We start from the raw sequence: 15,790 nt of genomic DNA, 5'->3' as shown, positions 1-15,790 counted from the left end.
GTCCGCTTGGCCCGCCGTGATTTCGATGAGGACCTGCTACGGGCGCGGCGGTGCTGTTTACGTCCGCCACTCTTGGTGGTAGCGCTCGCGGCAGAAGAGCTGCTGACGGAGCGATGACGTCGGCTCTTGCTGCGTCCCCTCTTTCTCCCGCGGCTGTTCTCCGAGCCGGTGATCATGTCCCTCGGTGACTGCCTCTGTGCTTGCGGCCACCTCGGCCGCTGCGGGACGAGTGTCGGGATCGGCCACGGCTCCTTCCCCTCTTGGCATGGTGGCTGCTGCTGCCGGAGGAGCGACTACGCTGACGGTGGCGACGCTTGATACCCTTGGAAGCGGCCGAGGAGGCATGGCTCATAGACGAGCTCCGTGCTCGAGTCTTACGGCTCACTCTGGGTGTCCTTTGTGAGAGTCCCTTGCTGGTGAACGGGACGTTGACGTCGGCGTCTGGGGCCGGTTCATCGGAGGCCTTTCTTGCCTTAGCAGAAGCCCTTGTGGTGATGGCTTTCGGCGCTGCCGGCTCCACTGACCTGGACCTCGTCGTTGGCGTAGACGAATCCTTGGTCGCCTTCCCGCGCGGCCGCTTGACGACGGGCGCCTCTTCAGATAGACTGCCCCCATCGTCGGCAGCAGCCGGCTTTCGCTTCGCCCGGGTGGTCTTGGGCGGGGCCGCTTTCTTGTTGGTCGAATCATCCTCCTCCGTCATGGCGGCAACAGCTCGGCGCACTCCCTCCGCCTCGGTCCTCCGTCGGCGCCCACTCTCGCTGTCTTCCTGCCGTTGGCCTCCGCCTTGAGGCTGACAGGGAATTGAGTGGCAGGCCTGGCTTCCAGAGCAGCCGCGCCCACAGTGCGAGGACGGCCGCCTGCCGCGTTCCAACACGTAACAATATATTAGGACTATTTCTTCCGACAGAGGTTACTTTGTCGAACTTTTTGGGCCTCGTTTGAAGTGGGCTCGTTGAAGCGCACAGCAAATTAGTTTTGAAGAAAGAGTCAAGAACATGGATCAAAATAAATGACCGGCTAAAGTGCACAGGTATCTGTGCCTGAAAAGCGTGGACGCACAATGGAGGAAGAGGTCACAAAAGTTGTTAACCATTTACAGGGTAAGCTGTAGTGTAAATAGACTACCAGGAGTCATTATAAAGAAAGTCAGAGAGACAAAGAGCGTGAATTGGATGAAAAGAATGGAAACAAAAATGACCATGGAGATTTACAAGAATATGAAGAAATTAGAAGGGAAAATTTGTACGATAAAACTAAGGGAACTGCCTTGCTATTTGAGGCTTGAGCTGGTTGGCTGAGGACAAAAACAAACCGGAGCAAATCTTCGCAACTAGATGAAGCATGAGTATGCTGTAGCAAAAATCCGGAGACCACTCAACGCATCCTAATGGAATGCGAAGGGATTCACCCAGTGAGACACCCGTACACAACGTACGCCTTCCAGAAGCGCTTGGATTGAAAGTGGACGGAAGCATCAACCGTTAGCTGTCGAAATAAGCAGGAGACGTTTTGAGTATTGGTGGGAAAAAAACAGGGAAGACAGTGATACTAGCGGATCCGTTACAGGCATAGTTCGTGGTGCAAGGAACATAAAGTTCTCAGGAAGAGAAAAAAAGATTAAAGAGATGTACACAAAAACATTAGAATGAAAAGGGTGTACTGCGTACCTGAGCAACTCAAGCAGGCTAGATGACTGTCATCGCCCCGTTTCAAAAAGGATGCCAATAAATCACCATCATCATCATTAGCATAGCGGTAAATCAGCGTCTCCATAAACACTACGGCAAACGCTGGCCCAGGATATATGAAGGATAGTTTACTCTTCACCAGAGTGGTCGCAGACAGCGGTGTCGGCAAACCTACGTGGTAGGCGTTTATGGGCAGTCTATATCCGTATATCTATACTGTGTACTAAAGCTCGATAATTATGCCTGCGTGAAAACTGCGGTGACTGTGCACCGTCTACTCCCTTCCTAAATCCGCGTGTCAGTTATTTCATTACGTCCTGGTGTGCGTCCCATGCATTGAACCTGACTAAAGTAGCCACTGATGTAAGCTAAGTACACAATACTTCCTTTCACTCGTTAATATAATATGGTGGCTGCACTGCCACTCCTGCATATTCAGGGTCCGAGGCGGCTTGACTGGCTTGCGCGTGGCTGACGCTTCAGTGATGCCCGACATCATAACTGGTCACACAAGCGCACCAAGCATGATGATTGGCAGCAAGGCGGCAGCGATTATCATAGAGGACCACATGGCATCTTAATGAGATGAAACAGTGCTGGCATCGGCCCAGGACGACGGCTGAGGAGCAACGTCCGCAGCTTACGGAAGATTTGTCGACGTTGGTGCACCACTGTGTGTGCGTACACATGCGTGAAATAATGAAATAAAAATTAATTTAGAAACCATGATACCCTGTGTTTTAATTTAACACGGCCATGATTTTCATATCCTACTCGCTTAGAAACTGTAGTACCAAGTGACCATTTCAAAACTTCGACGTTTTTTCAACCATTATGCACCATTTTAGGAAGGAAACGGCGCCAAATGGAGCGAAAAGTAAATGTTTTAAACATAGGGGATAACGATGGTATTACGGCGCCTGTCCGCAAGGAGCAGCAGTTCCCTGGAGTTCGTACTTGATTAAGGAAGTCTAAGCGATTTAGACTGCAAGTGAACTGCACCAGTCTGCAATATCGATGGAGGAAATGGTGTACTCAAGGTTAACTTGGTACGCTGAGCGCAAATGAAAACTTCCGTCACGCATGACTGCCTTCCAGAGGCAGGTTTGCGCGCAAGGCAGCATTTTGAATATATTGAAGAGCCATATTAAACCTAACAGACATGATGGCCGGTCGACGCTTGCAGTATTCATGGCTGTTTCCAAAGCGTACGGCTGCGCATTGCGGACAGCTATTGTTAACAACCTGCAAGCCATGAGGCTAGCAGGGAACATCCTGCGCTTAATCCGAACTATCTTCCACGACCGGGTTATTCAAGTCCGATTAGAGAATATTCTGAGCAAAAAGAGTCGTTGCCGCAGGGAGTCTTCTATACCTTCTACACTTCAACATTGCCGTGACTGGCCTCATATAAGTACTAGGTTTCCGAACACTAGTCCAAACGTTAACATACGCAGATGACGTCTGTGTCTGGGTATCAGAATTCCAGCGCAAACATCTAGCACGGATAAGCCAGGGTACTATTTCATCACTTGAGGCCTACCTTTCAAGCGCTCCTTATCAGCAGTACAGTCATCTTTTGTGCTTTTTTCTGGACTAGGTCGACAATCAACGCGAATTTAGCTTAATACGGTAGGTATTCCTATACTACAAATTACCAGCGTTCGTTTTTTGGGCGTAATTTTGGACAGCAATATGATATTGCGGCGGTTTGTAATGGGCTCCCTTGCAGCATCCTCATTAGAAAGGCTGAATGCACTTAAACGCATCGCTGGTATATACTAGGGTAATCATCCCATTCATACGTTCGAGCTGCACTATGCACATGTAAGTACAATTTTATGCCAACTGCCGCTGACATCGCGATCGGAAAGCCAATACGAAGGCTTAGAAATTATCCACAGGAGAGGTCTTTGTTTATCTCTAGACGTTCCTAAATCAGCATCCAGGAAAAAAATAATATATGTAGCTGAGTACCTATCTTTACCTCCCTCAAGCATCTCAGACCCCACTGACACGATTCCTTCGATTGAGTGAATCCATCACTGGAAAAGCCTTTCTTCGAAGAATCCGTGCTCGACCTCGCTCCCATTGATATTCGGCATTGAATATAGTTCATGTCCTTGGCTTTCAAGAACTTAAAGGAAGCCAGAGAGTCGACCCACACAAGCGATGCTTGCAGACGTCATATGCAAAGTCACTGTTCATTGGGTACCTTCTAAATGATCCGTTCCTATTAAAGAGGCTCGCTCACTGGTGCTGGAATATTTAGAACTAATATACGAGAATAACTTGCAAGTTTACACAAGTGAGGCGGTCAGTATACATAGAGACAGTTGTCCTGCTGCAGTCTGGATTAAGACCCTCGGCTTCAGCTGGGACAGACGACTACACACCTTGCTTTCATCGATGGTCACAGAGGAGCTGCTTAACTGCTGTATTGAGCCAACAGAAGAGATGCACTGCCCAGAATGTGGTCGTTCTTGCCCACTCAAAGTGCGCACTTTTTCATTTGTCCGGTGGTTTACCGCCAAACAAATTCTGTCCGGCAGTCTCTGGACCTTCTAATAGACCTGAAGAACAAGGTATCTACAGCCAAATTTCCACAGATACCTTCCCATGTTGATCTTTTCGGAAATGGAAACGTTGACTTCATCGCACGTGCAGCGTTATCAAGCCCTCCAAAAAGTGAAAGCAACTAACGACTTTCGACTAACAAAGGAGACGATTCGCCGTCATGTTGGGAAACATCGGATGCCGCCGCGTGAGCCCTGCATGATCAAGAGGCTAGCGCACTCGGAGTCCACTCTAAGCTTCTCGAATCAGAACGGGCTCGACGAACATGGCAGCTTGGGCAATTAGAGACTGTGAGCACGTATTCCTCGATCTGTGGAAACTGCGGAGAGTTGGGCGACGCGGAGCACTTGGTATGGTCTTGAGCGGCGTTACAATGCGGAGCAATCATTTTACGTGACGCCACGAGGAGAAGAGGTTTCCCACACGATCGTGCACAACGTTTGGCGTTTCCAGAAGGGCAACAAACAGTCTGAAGGAAGGCATTATAGGGACAGTGGACTCCGCGGCGCGTTGTGATGAACTAATATCTACAAAGAGGCGCTACAGATGGAGTAATCGCCGGCCTCGTCTTCAGGGTTAAAGCCGCCTGTAGCACCACCACCATCACCACTACCGGGAGTCAGTGCAGTCTGCAGCCAATTATACTTCTCACTCTCGGTGCAGCACAGCTGCTTCCTGCCTCTCTATTACGTTTCCATGTGACTATCCAAGTGTCGTCATGAGTGTCGTTGCTTTCATTCGCAGTCGCGTGCAAAGCAAGCTGCCGGGCAAATGTACGTTGCCTTTATGACGAGGTCGCCCTCTCTCACTCTTGGCTAGCATCCACGTGTGCCAGTCAAAGCAGTGAAAGCTTAGTAAGGTTGCCTGTGCCGATGTCCACGGTTTCTTGCAAGTGGCGCAACGTACTATCGCAGCATCGATACCTGAACTAACGCAGCACTTTCTCATGCTGCACTATCTTCTTAGCTTAGCTGACGCAGCACTTTCTAAGAAATAGCTGTCACAGAACAACAGTAGTGCTGGCAAAACGGCAAAATTTACAGCAATATTTTTAAATTTTTTTATTACACTGCTTCATTGGACCTGTCGCCTGCCAGTCAGCCAACGTTGAAGAGAAAGTGTACGCCGACTGCTGGCTATTCTGACACAACTGGTATTGTTGCTGTTTCTCGCTCTGTGCACCCTCGGGCTATTTTTGTGACGAAGCTTGCTCCTAACACCCATCCCTTACATCTCGCCGCCCAACTATCAGGCCTAGATGCAAAGCCCTTGTCCAGCACGCGACTAAAAAACGAAGTACGATTCCTACGCGTCATTTCACGTTTTTTGTTAATGAGGACTCTATCAGCGTCTGAGGGATCCTTCACTGTGGCCACGCTCTTGTTTCTACCAGCCCTTCAGAAGAGAACCTTACGATACAATTATACTGAAAAATGTTCAGTGCGATGAAAAGAAGGGTCAGTGATGTGAGATATTCTTAACAAAATATTCGTGGATTACGCATAAAAATGAACGAATTTTTCTCCAACGTCATTTCATCTTGTTTCCCCATCATTGCCTTAACAGAGACCTGGTTGTGCCCTGAAATACCATCTAGTTCACACTTACCGCCCACGTATAAAATTTTCCGACGAGATCACGATCTTTCATCACTGAAATCAAAAGGCGGTGGGGTTCTGACTGCAATCAATCAATCACTCAGATCCGTTCAGCGCCCTGATTTAGAATGTGCAACGGAATGCGTCTGGGCAGATTGTTGGTGCTGGTAGTAACAGGCTATTAATAGGGAATTTTTATGTTGCACCTGATATAAATATTGAGATGTACATTGCTATTCTAAATCACTATTGAAAATGTTATATCGGCCCATGATAACCATAAAATACTTATAATTGGTGATCTTATTACGCTTGCCATTTCCTGTATAAATGATGAAATTTCAACCCACTCTTTTGACTTATCTGCCAAGTGCAACTCGTTACTTGATTGAAGATATTTTACATCTCTGTGTAAATTTAACAATATCCTGAACTCTTGTGGCAATGTGCTAGGCATATGCCTTAGTAACGCAGAAGCGGTGAATGTGTCCTGTGGCTATTTTACCCTTGTCAAGCCAGATAAATATCATGCCCCGCTTCATATTTCCTTAGAGTTCGCGATACCTAGTAGCAGGAGATTAAAGGATACAGCAACACCTCCGTCTTTTCATTTCTCAAGCGGAGATTACGTAGGTCTTTACCACTATGGTAATAATGCGGACTGGTTTTCAGTAGTAGAATTAAGAGATGTTAATGACCAAGTCACGTCATTCACGAATATCCTTCATTATGGAATCAATAACTTTATACCACTAAAAGGCGCTAACCGACCTGAATTTCCACGCTCGTTTTCTGTTGTACTGAAAACAGCTTTAAAGCATAAAGACCGGGCTCACAGGAAGGCACAGCGTACTAATCAGGAACACCGGTATATAGACTTTAAAATATACAGAGCACTTTCTAAACGTATTTACAACCGTGACCATTCCATCTATATAACACATGTGAAAGCTAGTACTTCTAAAAATTCAAAACTTTTCTTGATACACGTTCATTAACAGTCATCAAACAAGACGAAACAAGATATCTCTCCACCTAGAGCAGACAGCCAGCCTGCTCCAGATGTCTCAGGCGCCTTCACCCTACAGTTCGGGCCTGTAGGGTCTGTGTACGGTGAAGTGACGAAGTTCAGCCGTCCAATCACCCTTCGGTACATTAAGTGTATCAGACTCAGAGGAACTTGTTCTTAAGAGCAGCAAACGCTTAAAACCGTCTTTTTCGTGTGGTGCTGGTGAGATTCCGCCTGCTTTGATTAAGACGTGCGGGGCTTTGCTTGTTCCACTACTTACATGTATTTTTAATTTTGCTTTAAAGACAAACACATTCCCAAAGGCTTGGAAAACAGCGCGGGGCGTTCCCGTCTTTAAGTCAGGGGTAAAAAACTGCTGCGAGTAACTACAGGCCTATTCTTTCTATGTGCAGCATCTAAATTATTCGAGTCAACTCTACTGAATAAGTTCATCTTCCATTAAATATGCTATCATTTCTCAGCAGCAAGGTTTCATGTCGGGACGCTCCACAACTACCAACCTCGTTAGCTTCATGATGCACACCTCTCAGGCATAGTATAGGCAGGACAGCTGCGTGCCATTTATTTTGAACTCCGTAAGGCGTTTCATGTTGTATACCACAAAAAAAACTCCTTCAAAAGTTGACATAACTTGATCCAGAGCATACTCGTTCTGGCGGAAGTACAGACAACCATGCATGAAAGCCACTCCAACTTTCCAGAGGGAAGATCATACAACGGCGCCTGCGAGCACTGCGTCGAATGCGGAGAGCACGATGTCATTGATAGCGGCGACAGTGGCGATGCGATAACAGATTACGCCACGCCGATTTGCGAGTCGATCGCGACGCGATTCCGCACTCGGCATATCGAATGTGCAGGTGCAGTGGCTGGCGAAAGAGAGAGAGATAAGATAATGCAGAGAAAGGCAGGGAGGTTAACCAGAGGTAGTTCCGGTTGGCTACCCTGCGCATGGGGGAAGGGTTAAGGGGGACAAAAAGAGAAACAGAGCGGAAGAGGGAGATAGAAAGAAAGAGAGACAAGCACGAACAAAGCGCGTACAGTAAAAAGCGGAAGGGGGCGGCATTCTTTCAGAGCCTCCTTACGACGCTGGGCGGTAGACAATTATTTTAATAGAAGCAATGAAAATAAATGAACAAACCATAATAACTGAACAATTAGAATTGTTGAAACAGCAAGTGGGCTTCTCGGATCTTGCGAACGATGCGGGCGGCCTCCTGACAGCTTCCAACAAAGCCTGTAGCGACAAGTTTTCAGTTATTGTCAGGAGTACAAGCTAGCACAGGCACATCGGATTCGTGTCTGGCCTGCCGCGTACCCAAAACGTAGAAAACATTCCCCCTCTCGTGCCGCTCACAGTAAACGTGGATGGGATTCCACTGGCCAAAAAATATAAAACGCAACTCTGTCCAATTCAGATCGGCAATCGTGACTCGTTATCTGGCACTATATGTAGTAGGGGCATATGCAGGGTTCTCGAAGCCAACTTTTGTGACTGAATTGCTGCTCACAGAAGGCGCATTCAGAAAACATGCGGAAAAATACTTTTGGGAACATACCGTTTAATGCCAGCCAATGAAAATTGATGAATAATCCTCTATTGTATTTGACCCTGAAGTTGATTTTTTTTTCGTTGACTCTGTTCACACGTACCTGCAGCCGGGTACTGCAACCTGAAGCACTGCATTGTTTTGCCCTCGTTTCAATTTCCGCTGCAGTGACTTGGCTGCCGGATGGCGCGTGGAACGATGGATACTGTTAATTAAGGCACATATAAAACCCTTCTCCAGGGGGGTTTGAGCAATAAAGAAATTAATAAATAAATATCAAGTCATGGCTGCGGCATGCGCCCGAGTGTCTCACGGCAAAACTTGAAAAAGCCTCAGAAGGTCTGTATATAATATTTTTTATGTAAAATGCATTCAAGGCTTCGTATTAAACTTTTCCCTCTAACACAAGAGAAAGAATTCCAATACAAATCTTTAAAGACACATCCGAGAAAACAATTCGTGCACAGACTTTATGAGCGACTCAAGCAGGTGTTGATTGATTGTTTGTCAAGTATTTCTTTTTTTGCCGTATCGGCATTAAAGCTGAACTCACATGATACTTTCAACTAACCTTTTTTTGTATTAAGGGAGGGATACGGACTTCTAAATGCTTGAATATATTGCGACAAGCATCAGAGTGCTCTGGACAATTTGTTATAATGTTTTTTTCTTCAGCCAGTGTCGATGCCTTCCCGGGAGGATACGGTATTTGACGTCCTGAGACGGTATGGGGGCCACGTCAAAGCAGGACATTGTGACGTTTTGAAACTCGCTCTGACTCACTCGGTCGCCTCGTATGCTGCTACTCGTTCTACAAACCAATGTAGCAGCAGAGTGAACCGAAGCGAGTCTCTGTGCATTAGAATGTCCTGCTTCGACTTGGCCACGTACTATGCCATGGCTTCACAACACAGTACAAACGAAACTGAAACTAACGGTATAAAGGCAGTTAAATTAAATTATTAAGGTGTCCTGAGGCTTGGCATTAATTTTTCTGGGGTTCAGAGGTACCGCACCTTCATTTAAAAAAACAGGACGAAAATAATGCGTCATTACCACTGTAATTATTATATTACGTGGACCCAACGCTGCGTGGTATTTTTCACCGCGCATTTTAGTTTCACAGTGAACTAAGTGAGGGTTTACTGCTTCAGTGTTATACCTAAGGAGCTATATTCCATGTCAAAATGCGACGTTTACCTTTGCTTCGTGACAATCACTGTACCCAGTTGGCAATTTGTAGTATTTCTCATTTTGCCATCACGTATTAGTGTCTTGAGTCAAAGTGGCGGTAATGCATTAAAGGAAAACATTATGCCGCTCAAACTCATTCTGTGATCTTCGGCTTCTTTCGCAGCCTAGTTATCCTCCAAGTAAGATCGTGTGCAAAATCACAAACCACCCATGTTGGCATCATGACATGTTTTTTTTTTTATTCACTTATGCTGAATAGAATATGCAACCCACAGTAAAATGGAGCGGGCTGCGTTCGAAAGGGGCCTTCCATAATTTTCAAATTGGACTTAGTTGATTGGACTTTAGTTGCAAAAACTGTGTGGCTTCTGTAGTTCAGCAATTGTACTGGCTAGTTACACCAGAAAATTTGTTGATAATGCCAAAATTTCTCAACGTGCTTTATGACACGCAACTTTTCGGAAACATTATTGACAAAAGAATTAATCTATGTACCTGTACCATTGATATCCTTTAGTAAATGTAACTTTTTTAGTTGTTTCATCAGCTTGTTTGCGTACCGCCATGCGTGCCTTAGCAAATGCTGGCAGAGTTAAATTCTTATTTTAGTTTGAATTGCATACTTGTAGCAACATGTTGATGCGTGCTTGGTATTTCAGTGCTTATCTGTGACGTCTCTCACTGAGCAGCAGGACAATTTTTATACTTTTTGCTCAAGCATGTGAGGTTACATGCGAACGTTTGTCAAGCATTCTTTTTTTTTACCACAAGTACACGAACCATTCCATTATGTTGAATGTACGCCGCATGGTATGTCATATCTGCTGCACATTTTCAGCAGTGATATGATTCGCTGCTCTATGTCCAGTTGTGTCATCTGTAAGTACATTCAAGTTGACGTTGTAACGTTGCCAGTTGACAACCTTTTGTTTTGTGATAACCTGCAGTAGTGGCGTTGTGGCTTTGGTATTGCGCCGCTAAGCCCGAGGGCGCGATGTAATTCAAACCGCCGTGGCCGCATTTCAATGAAGGCGAAATGCAAAAATGCGTATTGTGTGCACGCTAAAGAGCACCAGTTAGCCAAAAACTATTGTGGAGTCACCCAATACGGCATGCCTCAATAAAATCATGATTTTGGCACGCAAGAACCTGAGAAATTTATTCGTCCTTAAGGTTTTGCGATATTTGTCATTCGTGTCTAAAGTGCATTATGCTACTCGTATTTATTATCTGATTTGTGGCTTCCTTGCTGTAAGATTTTGTGCCAGGTACCACCATTTACGTTGGTATCATATTTCGCTCTCTTGTTTGACTACTTGCTACGAATTCTCGTATGGTATACGCGTTTATTTCTGTGATGGAGTTTGTGATTAGTTTTTGACCATTTGCCATTCTTTAACTGTTAAACTATATCGCGTGTTCAGTTACCTACGTTTCTGGTTTGTGTGGTCAAAAGTAGAAACACTGCCCATCTAGTCCCAACAGCCCATGTATTCAACTCTTTACGCCTCTATGAAGTTAGGCTTTATTATATGGCTGTTCACCAACTGCTGTTGCTGCGTTTACTGACAAAAAGATGATGTGTAGCTGTTTCAGCCTGCTGATGCCTTAATTCAGGGTCTAAATGGTTTTCGACATGTGCACACCTTCTTTATTCCACACGTGGAACTAAAGTTTGCACGAGCCCATAGTGGCCGCATACATACCTGAAATGGGACAACAGCTCTAGTGATAGAGTAAGCTGCACTATATGCAGTAAATGCTTAGTAAAGATTGAAGATTACTGCTGCCAAATAGGAAAATTATTGTTCTTGAGATGCAGATAATGTATAAACTAAAAGAGTAGCAGGGTACATAACAGTACGTGTCACTATTTTCCTGTAAATTCCTGCCCATGTGACCTGCCTTTTTCTTTTTATGTATATGTACTAGTGAGCCAGTGCCTTTTCTATGCCCCATTCGCGCTTTCTGTGGCGGCATTTAAGTTGCAAGAGTGTGCCGAAAAACACTACAACGATGTCGAGTATAGGTGACACAATCTTTTCACATGAATGCAAATTGCAGTAGCATTGAAATTTTGTTTATTGCATAAGTTGACGGTGACTTGAACAAATATTCCTAATGATCACTGTATACTCACGAAATAAATGGCACAACACAACCAACGAAACAAAAGACACAGCAGGCTCTGACAGAACATACAGCCTGTACAGTAACACAGTGATGGACAAAGAAAATAAACTGGACAAATTTGTACGGTAATTCAAAAAAGTAACCATTATTTCGATTACTGCCGCTCTTCTGGCGTGTGCATATTTTTATTACAGAAAATCAATTTCCCAGTTGGCAGCTTTCCAGTTCATTCGTTGCCGGTCATACAGCGTGCTTTTCAAGCATACAGGTTCTTTATAAAAACAAGCTCTAGGCGTAGCGAATTGGCATTTCTGTAGAGGAGTTTCCTATGCGAGACGGACATACACTGCCGGTGATATCATTAGTTTTGGAACAGTTAAAAAGTTCGTTCTATTTTACTATGTTATTAGTTTTTTAGGATAGTTTGAATGACAAACTACGAGCCAGTCAAATTTGAATGCACCCTGATTAAATGAATCTTGAAAATAGCCCCTCCCTCAAGAGATACATCAAAAAATTTCGACGCTCAATCCAGGCAATATCGAAAACAAGCACACCGGGAGCACAGCAAAGGCAGCCCCGCTGTCATATCAGATAGAAACGCTTCGTAACGAAAACTGCGACGAAGTTTGAAACTGAACATCGCGGCGATTACTGATACGGTATTTTTTGCTTGGCAAACCTCTGCCGCGACGTGTGGTATTATTCTTTGCCTCGACATTCCATCATTTAGACTTAGTCACGGGACGTTTCCGAGTGACGTAGCGGCGAGGCGTGCTCGGTGTCGATATTTGATGGATTGAGCTTTAAATTCGATGAGGAATACAACGCATTAGAAAAAATTATCAAGATTAAAAAATTAGCAGTGCAATAAAACTTGACTGCCTCCAAGTTTGGTGTCTAAACAACTGCCCTACCCCCCACCCCCCACCCCCAATCACGAACAAAATAATTACAAATTTCAGTAAATTTTTCTGAAATTCCCGTCCTTAACGGCAAAGTATGTCCACCTCGCTGAGAATTCCTTCACAAATCTCGCCCCTAGCGTGCACTGGTCATTCGGATATCCCGCAGACGTCGGCTGAACGTATCTAGAGAAAAGCGGCAACAAAATTTGTAAACGTCGAAACGTCCGTTTTTGACGTCCGTCGGACCAGCCCAAGATGCGTACAATTCCTCTGCATCTTCCTACGGACGTCCATTAGCACGTCCCGTGAATTTTTTTTCGTACGTCCTGCGGACCTCCATATTATGCGGCAACGTGATCCGGAGGATGTTCCAGGGTTTGTTAAACATTGCAACAATGTGCGCATCCGCAGACTTCGCGGGCATGCTACCGTGATTGTGTGTCGGGTGTACTGGAGACGCAGCCCAGGGCCCCGATCAGTTCGGTGGCAACGCACCGAGACAACCTGAAGTGCCTTCAGAACTGCATTTCATCAGCAAAAGTGAAGGCTGTTAAAACGCAAACTTCCGACAAGGAGCCGTTGTTACCTCTTCGTCCGAGCACTCGCGGACGACGTCGCCGATGAAATGCGCAACTTTTGGTCTCTCGGCCAGGGGCCGAAACATGATGCCGAAAGCTTGCCTGAACACACTAGCTTCCGCAGATTCTTCGTCGCTGGAGTCCCCGCTGGTCGATTCGGAACTTGAGCTGGATGAATCATCCATCTCCGGAAGCACTAAAAGCGCAGGTTGGCGATGCGAAGCACCACTCGTTGCTTCCGAGAGGCCGCGGTTCGCGTTTACGGGCACGCGCGCCATAGCAGGTTTACGTGGGCTGTGGGTGGCCTGACATCGAGCGACTTCCGGTCGACTCCGTCAATTTTTTGCGGAGTAGAGAGTGCTTCTACGTGACGTGGATCTAGCGGCGGAGCTGCTCCCAATCCTCCAATAAAAGATACGGGAGGCCCTCTCAATCACCCAATGAAACAGACTTGCTCCGTAAGGAGCGGAAAAACTACTGCCGAAAGTGCTCCGAATATGCCATTGGAATTCACAATCAGTGAACAAGAACCGTGGAGCCCCCATGGCATTGGGAAAGCCTGCTCGCCTCGCACATCCGAGGCCCGCGGGTTCGATTCTCACACAGATCGAAATTTAGCCAACCTTCAAAGCCACTAATTTACGTTGTTTACAAGAACCTTCCTGAGAAATTTGGCGCCTATCCGAGTCTCCTATGACATGTTTTTACTCTTTGCGCCATTGGCCATTTTTGGCACCGTCTTTCGGTTTCGCCGGCGGATATCCACGTAATGGGGCGTCTAATGCTTACGCATTAAAACAGGACGAGTGCCGTTCGTGTCTCTTCGTTTCCTTTTTTTCGCTCCTTATAATAGCTATACGGGTATGTCTGACCAAGAGTCATGTCTTGGCCTGACTTGCAGGCGCAAGTTGGAGTCAGATAGCGCAAGACAGAGGTTACTGTAGATCGCTGGGACAGGCTTTCATTCTGCAGTGAGCTTAAAGATAGGCTGACGATGACGTCTGAACACCTTGCTCAAACGAAGGCTATGCTACGTATGGTCATATCGTATGGATGACCGTGGTCGTATGGCCACGGTCATCCCCTGCTCCTACGACAGGAGCAGAGAATAAATAAGACGTTGCGCACGTCATGCCATCCCCTCGCGACAGTTCGCGTTAATTACGATGGAAACACGTTGAGAATCGTCTCGAACCCCTGATTCTTTGTTCAAACGCTGCATTAACCCGAAAGAAATAAAAGAACGCTCCACAGCAAATGTTTTTGCACACTTGCGTTGCACATGAAACCACCACTTCCAGTTTCGGTTTCACAGACATCAGATAGCGTATATGTTTTAGAAGGAACTTCATAGGAGCAACAATTCCTGCGAAACGCTCTTTGATAAACTACACACTTAAGCTTAGACAAACAAGAAAACCACACAAACACACACACAAACACACAAACACACAAACACGCACGCACGCACGCACGCACACGCGCACACACACACACACACGCACACGCACACGCACACACACACACACACACACACACACACACACACACACACACACACACACACACACACACACACACTGTCGCTTTCAAGTTGCGCTGACATCTTAACGCCAGTGAAGTCTCAATAGCCTGGTACTGATTATGAAATGGCGCCGCCGTGGCTGACCTCGTCATGAACAACAGACGTGCTCGCATAGCAGAATCGACAGAACGACAGAATCGCATAGCAGACGAGTCGCCGCGGCGATCGCTTATCACGGATAATGAGACGCGATATAGCCTAGTCTCCTCTCGCACGAGATAGTAACTCCGCTTTCGGACAACAAGAACGTTTGCCAGCTCTTTCCTTTCTGGGTGCGCGTCTTTCTTCCGCTAAGCGATAGCAACACTTCGTTTCGCCATCAAATTTCCCCTAAATTTGTTCGTTCTCTTTTATATTGAGTTTCTGTCAGGTTAAAGCTATTGAATAGTGTGGTTTGCCGGCAGGAAACAGGTCTGCAGTGCGGAGTCGAAATAAGACGCGCGCTACAAGCAAACAAAGCAGAGCAATTTTTGCTTTCATGCACTCTGGCCAGTACGTCGCTTTTAAGGTGGTCAGTTTTGGTGTTCCAGAATGTCAAGCAGCCGAATCCTCACCGAAGCGACATCGAATGTTGCAGTAAACGCGGATTTCTTCTTGCTAGTTTCTCACTTTGTTTCGTTTTCGATCACCCAGCCGCGCTTACTGACACACACACACACACACATACGCTCGCGCATTCTCGCTCTGATCACCAAGGTATCTTTCAGAACCCAGTTCACTCTCCATGCTCAGAGCCTAAACAACACGGAGCCTAAAACCAACAATAGCCACCAACTAAAACCAATAGCCAACAAGAGCCACCGGAGCCTAAAAACAACAATAAACATGCAGTACCATGCCATTGGCTATTGCATGTTGAAGGACGTGCAATAAAAAGCACTTCAGGATTGCACCCGACCGTCTCGCTGCGACTAAACCCTCTCTCAGTTTGACACGTGCACCGCATTTA

At 46.1% G+C, this 15,790-nt stretch overlaps 2 protein-coding genes across 2 annotated transcripts in view; one reads left to right on the top strand and one right to left on the bottom strand.

The window, feature by feature from the left end:
* LOC135913026 (uncharacterized) overlaps positions 1-2,417 on the top strand; it is a 51,961-nt gene extending 49,544 nt beyond the window's left edge. The window contains exon 23 of the mRNA XM_065445664.2: positions 2,128-2,417. Within this exon, the coding sequence (XP_065301736.2) occupies positions 2,128-2,269 (142 nt within the window). The 3' untranslated portion in view covers positions 2,270-2,417. The remainder of the gene's footprint in view (positions 1-2,127) is intronic.
* LOC135913045 (uncharacterized) overlaps positions 1-15,790 on the bottom strand; it is a 273,676-nt gene that overhangs the window by 114,021 nt on the left and 143,865 nt on the right. The window lies entirely within an intron of this gene.

This window comes from Dermacentor albipictus, chromosome 1, assembly GCF_038994185.2.
Source record: "Dermacentor albipictus isolate Rhodes 1998 colony chromosome 1, USDA_Dalb.pri_finalv2, whole genome shotgun sequence".
NCBI lineage: Eukaryota > Metazoa > Arthropoda > Arachnida > Ixodida > Ixodidae > Dermacentor > Dermacentor albipictus.
This window is presented reverse-complemented; position numbering and strand designations above follow the sequence as displayed.